Consider the following 11,078-nt stretch of genomic DNA (forward strand, 5'->3'; position numbering starts at 1 on the left):
ACTTTGCACCCACGTGCCCAGCGCCTCCCCCTTCCGCTCCCCGAGAGCATCCTGCCCCGATGGGCCTGGCAGCCCCCCAGGGTGAAGACCAACATCTGTTGGTCCCGCAGCCCCTGCTGCTCTGGAAGGGCAGGGGTGGCTCCCTCAGGCTGCTCAGTCCCCCCCTGAGCTCCAGCTCCCAGCATGAGCTGCTCCAGGGCCCGGGCCCTGAGCAGGGAGCGAGTCGTCATCAGGCTCTGGCACCGGGGCAGCTGATGGGATGCTCCCCCAGAGACGCAGAGGCGAAGCGAGGGTGTGACAGGCCCCAGGTGGGGGGTTTATTGGGCAGGCATGGGGGGCAGATCCTGCTCTGGGCCCCACTAGCCCGTGTGGCCCTGTATCCAGGCGAGGTAGCGGGCCACGTTGGTGTAGACGCCGGGCTTGTCCTGCTCTCCGCATCCCACACCCCAGCTGACGATCCCGCGCAGCGTGGCCCGGCCCTGCTCCTCACACACCAACGGCCCACCAGAGTCTCCCTGTAGCACGAGGGGACTGGTCAGAGGAGGCAGGCCCCGCTCCATCACTCAGAGCAGCTGGCAGGCCTGGGGCTGGCCCCTCCCTATGGGCACCATGGCATTGGGGAACCCTGCAGTGCAGTCGAAGGGGGCTAATGGCACTGGGGGTGGGCGCGGCGGTCGGGAGCCCCTGCTGGCTTTAAGGTGGGAATAGCAGGGAGAGAGAGGACACATCAGTGCCCTTGAGAAATCAGCCCCTGTCTCTCCCCTTTGGGATGGATTACCCAGGGATGAGCCAGCACCAGCCACCGGCAGGGAGCCGGAGAGCAAGGCCCACTTGTGTGAATCAGGTGCAGAGTGTGGTCTGGCTCATGGGGGTGCCCAGGGTAGCGTGGCAAAGTGGGGTCTCAGCTCACAAAGGGGCTGCTGGAGAGGCTGTTCCTTCCTGAACTGCAGCCAGATTGGAGCTGACCCGCCCCCGGCACCTCGTGCCCAGCTGTCTCACCTGGCAGGCGTCGGTGCCCCCCTCCAGGTAGCCGGCACACAGCATGTCTGCGGTGATCCTGGCCCCGTGCAGCTCGGGGGAACGGCACTGCTCGTGAGGGATAACGGGGAGCACAGCTTCCTGCAGGGACTCAGAGAGCTCCTCAGCCCCTGCCCGGGAGAAGAGAGGGGACCCTGCTGTGCCACGCAGCCCGGGCCCAGACACCTGGCACAGGGACACCCCAGCTGGTGCCAGGGATGCGCCCGGCCCCTCTTGGGCTGGCAGTGGTTAGGAGGCTTTGGGTTTGCGGGGGCAAACGCAGTGTCCGTGTAACCAGTGAGGAAGCGCCCGCCCTCGGGGAAGATGTGACCGTGTCAGGCAGCCTGATGGAGAGAGCGCTCAGCGCAGCGCTGGGCTTATTCCGAAGCCAGTGGGCCAGCATGGCCAGTAGGGAGCATCTGCTCCGAGTGGGTGGGGCCATGTGGGTGGAGCTTGGTGTGTGGGCGGAGCGTGGGAAAGCCCCACACTTTTCCCGGCAGAGCAGGTGGGGCAGGCCTGCAGTACTGGGTGGCGCGGGGCCCAGCCCCCGAAGGGGCTCCAGCCAAGCCCAGCCCACTCTGCTTGTGCTTTGCTCCCAGGCCCCATCAGCTCTTCTCCACCCCCGGCCACTGTCCCCTGCTCACCCCTGCTGGGTCACAGGCCAGCTACGGGCTCCTCTCTGCCCCCTGGCCACAGCTGGGGCTGAGAGAGCTGGAGCCCGGTGCTGCCTGGCTCGTGCTACTGACCCGACTCTCCAGCTCTGCACCGCCGGGGGCTGACCCCTCCTCTCTTCCCTGAGCTCTGCATGCCGTGGCCAGGGGCTGGGACTGACCCCTCCCCCCAGCTCCCCATGCTGCGGCCAAGGGCTAGCCCTCAACCCCCCCAAGCTCCATTCTGCCTGGGGCTGGGGCTGAGCCCCCCAAGCTTCACTGCCTGACACCTCATGTCGCCACCCCCGCACACACATTCCTTCACTCCCCGCTAGGGGGGCGCACCCAACTTTTTTTGTAAACTTAGGGTGACCAGATGTCCTGACTTTATAGGGACAGGCCCGATATTTGGGGCTCTGTCTTACATAGGCACCTATTACCCCCCCACCCCCGTCCTGATTTTTCACACTTGCTGTCTGGTCACCCTAGGTAAACTGGGCATTTGTCCATTTGCTCTGATGAGCAAACAGGACAAATGCCTGTTTTTGTCAAAAAAGTCAGGACAGGGGGGACAGAGCTTAAAAAGGGGACTGTCCTGGCCAAAAGGGGATGTACGCTCACCCTACCTCCAGGCAAGTGGGCCTTGAGGGAGCCAGCCTGGGACGGGGACAGACCCTGGCCTGGCTAATCGGACCAGAGCGATTCCCCGCCCTGGCACTGGACCGGCCCCGGCCGCGCTGTCAGCTCAGCCTGGCAGACGCCATCATCTCCCAGCAGGGCTGGTGAGTGTGGCCGGGGGGCAGGGTGTGAGGGAGTGGGTCTCTGGGGATTTGTGGGGGGGTGCTGGGCTGTGAGGCAGTGGGGGAAGTTTGTGTGTTTTGGGTGCAAGGCACTATGAGGTCTCTTGAGGGGCAGTGGGGGAGGTCTGTGTGTTGGGATGCTGGGCAGTGGGGTGCTGTGTAGTTGTGGTGGGCTGTGGGGAAGTGCATTGGGCAGTAGTGGTGGGGCTGTGGAGGGGTATTGGGCGGGGGTGTGTGTGCAGGCCAGTCTGCATTTGTGATGGAGGGTCTGTGGGGGGGCTGCTGGGCATAGCAGTTCTGGGGGACGCTGGGCATGGGAAGTCGGGGGCTGTGTGGCACGGGCTGGGCCCACCCCTGAGGAGAAGGGGCAGGCTGGCAGCACAGGGCTGGATGGCCCAGTGTGTGTCTGGCAACTGCCAGTTTGTGTACAGTGCCCGTGCCCTGGGCTGGGCTGCCTCCACCATGCCATGCCTCATTGCCCCTGGCCGGCCCCTCGCTCCAGGGACCGACCCCCCCCATGCTCCATTGCCTCCATGGGGGCCCACAAATATGTCTGGTGCCGGCCCACAAAAGGTTAATCCATCCCAGCTGGGCCCCCACTCACCTTCGTACAGGTGCCCCCAGCCGGCGAGCTCGCAGGGCCTGCTGGCATTGAGAGGCTCCAAGGCGCTGGGCAGGCAGGCGGGCGAGATGGAGTGGGAGAACTCAGCACAGCGGCCTGTGGCATTTGCCTTCAAATGCACCAACGCTGGGACACCAGGGAAGCAGCCGGTGAGTGAGGGTCTGGGCCCATCCTCACTACAGGCAACCAGGGGGGCAGGACTGGGGCAGTGGGACCGGGAGAGGTGGGCACTCACAATGTAGTGACTCTGGGGGGGGGATGGGTGCTGTGGGGGATGGGCTCTCCCCAGTGTTGTGGCTCTGGGAGGGGGGATGGGTGCTGCGGGGGATGGGCTCTCCCTGGTGTTGTGGCTTTGGTGGGGGGGATGGGTGCTGTGGGGGATGGGCTCTCCCTGGTGTCATGGCTCTGGGTGGGGGGATGGGTGCTGCGGGGGATGGGCTCTCCCCAGTGTTGTGGCTCTGGGGGAGGAGAGGGGTGCTGTGGGGGATGGGCTCTCCCCAGTGTCGTGGCTCTGGGAGGGGGGATGGGCGCTCACCGATGTCGTGGCTCTGGGTGGCTTGGGAGTAGTTCTCATGGAGCACGTAGTCCTGCACACGGAGCTCGGCGGAGCCCTGTGTGCTCCTGTTATAGTGGGTCTGCCCCAGCCTGACAGAGATGTGGGAGACGCTCGGCCTGCAGAATGTGACCAGTCATCAGCTAGGAAAGTGCCGCTGGCCGCCCACCACAGCCCTGCTCCCTCCCCGGTGTGCCCTGCCCCGCCTGTCCGTGCTCGGTGACTTGCCTGTGCCGCAGACAGTGCGCAGCTGTCAGCACCCAGCAGGAGGCAATGAGGGTCCCCCCGCAGAAGTGCTCCCCCAGGGAGAGGGCTGCCAGGTAGGGATGGGAGCCGGGCAGTGCCAGCATGCCACCAACAACCCGGCTCCGCAGGGACAGGCTCTTCTTGTACCGCTGCCCACAGCTCTGAGTCTGAGCAGAGCTGTTGCTGGGGCTTGTGGTCGTGGGCTTGGCCTCCGGCCGGCCCCCTGGTTCCGCTGTGTCCACAGCACCTGTGGGGAGAGAGCCGGTCATGCGAGGCTCCGCTACCCCCTCCCACCTGCCCTCTGAGAGCTCCTCGGGGCCTACCCGCTGTGTGCAGCTCGCATGGGGGGACGCTGCAGAACTCCCAACTGAGCTGCTCCTCCCTCAGCGTGTAGCACCAGGGCCGGCTGTCGTTATCGGGGTTCCTGCAATGGAGAACTCCTCACTCTGTCAACGGGCTCCAGCACAGGGCAGCCAGGAGCCCAACCCCCAGCTCTCAGCACCCTGCCCCAACTCACCCAGCCCTTGCCCTGGTGTCTCGCATCTCCTGCCTGCCAGCTCCCCTCTCTGGGGCTGGGGCCCGTTGCTCACCTGCAGAAGGTGTGGCCGCCCAAGCCCAGGCTGAGTGCGTCGCGCAAGGAGCGGGTGGAGAACTCGTGGGACAGCAGGTCAGAGTCCCAGGGCAGGCACTGTGCCCCCGAGAGGGTGGTGTGGGCCATGCCCCTATACAGGAGCCCGCTCCCGGTGTAACAGGCCTGCCTCCGGTCTGGTGAGTAAAGAGCCAGTCACTGGATGTCTCTCCACGGCTCCCTCCCTGCAACCCCTCAGGCCCCAGCCCTTGGGCCACCCAGAGCACATGGGCACCTCCAGCTCTGCTCCGGGCTGCCCTGCTCCCCCGTGGGCTCTGGGAGGCTGGATGCCCAGAGCTCTGATCCCAGCTCCGTGACCTCGACCAGGCCCAGTCCCTCTGGGGGCCCAGGGATCCTGACCCAGCCCGTGTAGTACTGTTCTAGGCCCAGCCCCGCGTCCCTGCCCTGGGTGGCAGTACCTATGTCACAGAACGGCCCAACGTAGCCGCTCTGGCAGCTGCAGACCCACTCCCGCTTCACTTCCATGCAGTGCCCTCCGTTCAGACAGGGGTTTGTGGGACAAGCTGCAGAGCAGAGACAGGTGTCAGGGCTGCCTCCATGGGGCCAGCTGCTGCCAGGGGGCTGGCACTGACCAGCTGTTTGGGGCCAGTCCGGCATACGGTGCCCAGCTGAGCTCAGCCGCCCCTGAGCAAGCAGCGCATCACCACTGCCCAGTCCAGCACCTCCCGCTGCCCTGCCTGCCCTTGCCCCCAGCCCCCGTTCGGCCCCTCTGTCTGCCCAGGCCCTGCCCTCTGCGGGGTAGCCCCAGCCTCCTTTGGGGTGTGTCATGGAGTGTGGGGGAGACCAGGCCCTGCATCCCCAGCTTCCTCCACCTCACCATGACTCTCAGCCAGCCAGTAAAGCAGAAGGTTTATTTAGACGACAGGAACACAGTCCAAGACAAGTCTTGCAGGCACAGACAAGATGCCCCGTAGTTAGGCCCATCTTGGGGGCCCCAGGGACACCACAGCCCCGTTGGGAAGCCCAAGCCCCGTCTGGGCTCCCCTCCATTTCCCCAGCCAGCTCCAAACTGACTCCCCCTCCAGCCCCTCCTCCTCTGCTTTGTTCCTTTCCCGGGCCAGGAGGTTACCTGATTCCTTTAGTTTCCAGCACCGTTAGCTATCACCTTGCAGGGGGGAAGGGCCCTGGCCATTAGTTGCCAGGAGATAGAGTGTCGGCCATTTATGTGCACTGGCCCTTTGCTCTGCAACAATCTCACCCCCTAGAGACTTAAGAAATGCATAGGGGAAACTGAGGCAGCCACACAGTATTCAGAGGAAACATTAAGAACAGTCCCAGTTGGTCACAGGGTGGACCCTCCCACTGTGGAATAGTGCTCTCTGCCCTCCACTCTCACCCGTGCCATGGGCTGGCCGGCAGACAGTCTTCCCGGCGGCACAGTGGCACTCCTCCACGCCGGGGGGCCGGTACCTCGGCCACTTCTCTCCCTCAAGGAAATACACCAGCAGCCGCTCTTCAAAACAGCTCTCTGCAAAAGCCGAGTGGGGCCAGTAGGGAATGAGCCTGGGTCCCCCTTCCCTCAGCCCAGACAGAGCCCGATCCCACCTCGGTATCTGCCCATGCCCCAGCTGCGGCCAGTCGAGTCCCTGCCCGCTGCGAACCCAGTGCCTATTCCCAGGGGCTGCTGCTGGCCCGGCCGGGCGGGGTGGGGTGTGAGCGACATCATGAAGCCAGCTGGGCTCAGTAGTGGGGCTGTGCGTGGGTGGCTCTGATCTGTGGGGGGCTCTCTCCCCGAGCTGGGTCCTGGTGCAAGCGGCTGCCCCTGGCGAGGTGGTTCTGGAGCAGTCCTCCCTTGGAGGTGAGTGTGTCATCCCCCAGTCTGACACAGCCAGTGGCTGGCAGTCCAGGGGCAGGGTCCCAGGGCAATGCGGGGGCAGCAGGGGCAGGCAGGGAGGGCCCCACTCCTTTGCTCCCTACTGGGGCTGTGTGGCCCAAGAGGGTGGGGTGGGTGCTGGGCCCAGTCACCTTTCTGGCAGTGCCTGCCATGGAAGCGGGCAGGGCAGACACAGCGGTAGCCATCCTGGCTGCTCTTGCAGGCACCCCCGTTCTCACAGGGGTTCGGCTTGCAGGGATCTGCAGACAGAGAGCGGAGTCAGGGGCGAAGGCTCTAGGCTGGGGGGCAGCGGCGCCAGGATCGCCAGGCCCTGCCGGGACCTAGCCCTGTGGCCTGGATGAGCACCTGGGAGGGGCTGGTGGAGCCTGTTGTGAGTCCAGGGCTGCCTTAGGGTTGGGCGACTCCAGGTGACCGCCCAGGGGCACCATAGGCAAAGGGGCGCGGTGCAGCACCGCAGAGGTGCGCGCTATTAGAGTAAAGACAGAAACTGCTCCCAGCTGGCAGGGGAGCGCGCGTGGGGGGAGTGCCCAGGAACATGGGGGGGGTATGTGTGTGAGCGGTGACGGCCCCCCCAGGGGGCTGGGGGTGGGCAGGAGCAATACCAAACGCTCTGGGCATCCAGTTCACTTTCCCCACCTGGGCTGTGCTGTGGCATCAGGAGCTGCTGCTCTCTGCCCTGCCCTTGCGCAGCCGGCAGGGACAAGGACCGGCTGCAGGGAGCCCTGACGTCACCCTAGAGGGGTGCGCGGGGCGGAGGGGCAGCGTTCGGGGCGGAGCGAGCAGCAGTGCCAACAGCTCCGTCTGTGCATCCAGGTCACTTTCCCCACATGGGCGCAGGGGTTTGGAGTCCAGGGGGGTGGGGCACCCCTGGGGGCCAGGGACATATCATGCCCATTGGGGCCCAGGGCACAGTGGGGGGCATCATGCCCACATGGGGCAGGGGCCAAAATACAAGTTCACCCAGGATGCCATTTTCCCTAAGGCTGGCCCTGGGTGGGTTAGCGAAGGGCAGTGGGACATGGGGTGCAGACCCCCCGCATGTGGGGCTGGAGCAGGGAAATCTTATCCCCTCCCCCCCCGCAGGTGTCACTTGGATTCCCATTGGCCACCACACCTGTCACTCTCTTGTCCTCCTCACAGAGAGTCCACTTGTGGTCCCGGTCGTAGTTCTCGGTGGTGGCGCACCTGCCGCAGGAGGTGACAGTGAGGGGGGAGCGATGGTGCGGCCCCGGAGACCAGGGGGGCGAGGGGGCAGTCACGGGTGCTTGGCCCGGTCCCTGGGCATTGCGTGGAACGTGCTGCCCAAAGGGCCTGTGGTGGCGCCAGACGCTGTGCCCTCGCCCTGGGGCCGAAGCCCTACCCCAAGGGGGTGAATCCCGGCTCCCCAGAGGGCTCTGCTCTCCCTGCGTCTCCCGCATGGGGCTGGTCGTGGGCATGGAGAGGGCAGCCGTCCTGCCTGCCCCCTCATCTCTGCCTGAGAGCGCTCTGTCGGGCTGCCACCCTCTCCGCAGACGGGGGCCGAAGGAGGGCCCTTCCTTGGTGTTTGGGGCACAAGGCTCTTACCAGGACCGGTGGCCATGCGGGCCGCCCCGGAGGCAGGAATATTGCATCTTGCGCTTGTAGCGGAAGGGGAAGTGGCAGGGCTCCCCACTGGCTGCTGCCGTCACTGCAAGGCAAAGGCAGAAGGGGAGCTGCCCTGAAACAGTCCCTTCCTGGGGGGCTTCAGGCCCCTTCTCTCCCCCACCCCTGGCAGGAGGGAGGGATGGACAGTCTCCCCCTGCCCCCATCTCATCTAGCGGACACCAGTTCCCAGCCCCTACCCCGGGGGAACTGCTCCCAGGGACTGTCTCTGTGGCCATGTGCTGCTCAGCCGGGCTGAGAGCTGGGCTCGTGCCAGTGACCAGCCCCTCTAGCCCAAGCAGGGTGCCCCCCGTGCCGGCAGGCCCAGGCAGCAGCAGGCACGTGCTCTGCCATCCAGGACCCCCGGCCCCATGGAGCTGCTCTCTCCCATGACAGACACTCACCCTGGCCCTTCCTCCTCGGCGGGGGCTTGGCATGCCGGTCCTGCGGGACAGAACCCAGTGAGCATGTGCAGCGAACCCCACGCTGGCCCCGCCTTGGCCGCAGGGGGACAGCCATGGGGGTCCCTGTCCTGTGTGCCCCTGGGGACAGGGCCTAGCACATGCCTGGCTTTGAGGCCGTTCAGCCCTTCCCCTCTGGGGGCCTCATGCCCCCCTTCCGGGGCGAAGCAGGGGCCGTCCCTGGCCAGAGAGGAGTTGAGAGCAGGACCCAGGGCCAGCGGCTGCAGGGACTGTCCCTCTCCAGCTGGAGCCAGGTGAGAGCATCCGTAGTGCAGGGTCGCCCCGGGGCCCCCAGTCTCACAGGTGTGGGTGCTGAGAAGGAAGGAAGCCAGGGTCGGCATGCGGGGACAGCCCTGGGGGGGCCCAGCAGGGAGAGCTTAAGTGGGCGGCAGGCTCTGGGGTGCATCTGTGCTGGGAAGGGCAGGCCCAGGAGAGCAGCCTCCTGCCATGGCTGGGGGCGCATTATGTAGGGCAGTGCCTTGGCTCAGAGGGGAAGGGGAGGTTCCCATGGGCTCACACTTAGCAGGGGAGGGGAGGGTCACATGGGCTTAGGGGGGAAGGGTCCCATGGGCCCACACTTAGCCAGGGGGCAGTGTCACATGGGCTCACACTTAGCGGGGGAGGGGAGGGTCACGTGGGCTCACATTTAGTGGAGGAGGGGAGGTTCCCGTGGGCTCACACTTAGTGGGGGAGAGGAGGGTCACGTGGGCTCACACTTAGCAGGGGAGCGGAGGGTCATGTGATCTCACATTGTGCAGGGGAGGGGAGGTTCCCGTGGGCTCACACTTAGTGGGGGAGAGGAGGGTCACGTGGGCTCACACTTAGTGGGGGAGGGGAGGGTCCCATGGTCACACATTTAGCGGGGGAGGGTCACGTGGGCTCACACTTAGCGGGGGAAGGGAGGGTCACGTGGGCTCACACACTCAATGTGCTACCCAGAGTTGATGTGAATTGCCCCAGGCCCCAGTGAGTCTGGGGCGACGTGGGGACTAGAACCTGTGCCTGGCTCCTAGCCCTACACTCAGCTCTCCGGGGCACAGGCCTGGCCTGGGCACTGTGAGTCAGGGCTAGCCAGGGGCCGGTGGGGCACTTTGGGGATTAAGGGTGCATGGGGCAGGGAGGGACTGGGGGTCACGGTCGGAGGGGGCTGGGCACGAGGGAGGGTTGAAGCCAGAGTGAATTGCTTGATACTCGGGGGGGGGGAACTTACCGGGACGGTTGCCCCCGGGCTGAGCAGCAGAACCAGCAGCAGCAGCAGGGACATCATGGCGCTGTGCAGGGCAGGGACTGCGCCCGCTCCCAGGCAGAGCAAACAGTCCCCAATCGATCCACCCCAAGGCAAAGGTCTTTGGGGTGGGATTTAACCAGGGCTGCTGGGGGGGCAGGGATGGTGGGGGCTGTGTCTGGGTGTGCTCCAGGGTGACAGCAGGGGCCTGAGAGCCAGGAAGTCCTTTTAGCCACAATCCCATTGCCCCCAGTGCTCTGCACCAGTCCCTTCCCCTTTTGCTTCCTCAGTTTCCCCACCTGTAAAATGAGAGTGCTGGGCCTGGGGGACTGTGACCCGCCTTTGCCCACTGCCCTGCAGCCAAACAAGGACTCGCCCCACCAGAACAGCGAGGGGCTGCAAGGCAATTGGCAGGGCCAGGCCGGCGTTCCCCTCGCCCTGGGGCCAGCAGCTCCTGGGAGATGCCCCTTGGCAGCTGAGACCGGAGTTCTGCTGTCGGGGTGCTAGGGCTGTGGTGTGGGGAAGGGGCATTGCCCTGCCCTGGCCAGGGCCCGCATCTGCCTGGCTCCTGCTTTTGCCCAGCTGGAATATGCAGCCATAGAAGCAGACTCCAGGGGCCGGTTGGATTAAAAGTAATTAATACATTGATGCTTTGCCGGAAAGTACAATCCAGAACAGACCCTGGATTTCATTTGTATTATTAGAAAGAAATACGTCTCTCAGCCTGCTGGAAGGATGCCGGCTGGTCCATGTGGCGATGGGGCTTCGGACCCGAGGCCAGAGGCCCCTGTGGAGCAGTGCCGGGGGCAAGCCGGCAGCCAGGGAGGGATGGAGCAGAGTGCTCAGAGGTGGGGGGCAGCAATCTGACTCCTGGATGGATGCGCCTGACGCTGCAGCACCCGCAGCGCTGGGGGAACTGCCCAGCGAGGGGTGGGGTGAGCTGCCCTGCGAGCTGTGCTGGCTTGCACAGGGGTGAGTCGGGAAGGGGGACAGGTGGCGAGGCGGGTGTGGGGAGGAGGATCACATTGCATACGGAGATAAGATGGCCATACTGGATGTGACCAAGTGGGAAGCTTTTGTAATATCTCTATGGAGCCAGTGCATACCTCAGTTGACCCAGTGGAGGGGCGGGGTCTGTTTGCTTTCAGGACAGGCTAAGACACAAGTGTGAATGGGCCTTAGTCAGGGGAGCATCTGAGAAGACAATGGCAGATCCAATGGCCTGGACTCTGACACCTAGCAACCAAGGCCCCAGAGGGATGTGTCCTGCCCCACTTCTCAGCATGGGGATGAACGGCATCCCCCCAGCCCAGAACGAAGGACTGGGGGCACGAGGAGGTGAAGCGTGGGCTACAGGAAGCAGTCAGGGCACAGGTCAGACAGACAGAGAGATGGAGCTTG

The 11,078-nt window shown here is 65.1% G+C and overlaps 1 protein-coding gene across 1 annotated transcript; it reads right to left on the minus strand.

Moving 5' to 3' along the window:
- Positions 1 to 288: 288 nt before the first annotated feature.
- F12 (coagulation factor XII) lies at positions 289 to 9,760 on the minus strand. The gene is made up of 14 exons (XM_054038251.1): positions 9,663 to 9,760; positions 8,396 to 8,435; positions 7,935 to 8,037; positions 7,486 to 7,556; positions 6,503 to 6,610; positions 5,874 to 6,005; positions 4,936 to 5,040; positions 4,479 to 4,653; positions 4,212 to 4,312; positions 3,871 to 4,135; positions 3,625 to 3,761; positions 3,072 to 3,215; positions 1,000 to 1,148; positions 289 to 515 (listed from the first exon to the last, which is right to left on the minus strand). The coding sequence occupies exons 1-14, from the start codon at positions 9,717 to 9,719 to the stop codon at positions 360 to 362; spliced, it is 1,743 nt and encodes a 580-aa protein (XP_053894226.1). The 5' UTR covers positions 9,720 to 9,760; the 3' UTR covers positions 289 to 359.
- Between the last annotated feature and the right edge of the window lie 1,318 nt (positions 9,761 to 11,078).

The sequence above is a fragment of the Malaclemys terrapin genome, chromosome 8 (genome assembly GCF_027887155.1).
Source record: "Malaclemys terrapin pileata isolate rMalTer1 chromosome 8, rMalTer1.hap1, whole genome shotgun sequence".
Classification (NCBI taxonomy): Eukaryota; Metazoa; Chordata; order Testudines; family Emydidae; genus Malaclemys; species Malaclemys terrapin.

Coding starts and splice junctions, on each gene's coding strand:
- F12 (XM_054038251.1), bottom strand. CDS start 9,719: ATGATGTCCCTGCTGCTGCTGCTGGTTCTGCTGCTCAGCCCGGGGGCA. Junction 3,216..3,624: donor CACCCAGAGCCACGACATCG/GTGAGCGCCCAT, acceptor CTGGTGTCCCAG/CGTTGGTGCATTTGAAGGCA. Junction 1,149..3,071: donor CTGGGGGCACCTGTACGAAG/GTGAGTGGGGGC, acceptor TCTCCCGGGCAG/GGGCTGAGGAGCTCTCTGAG.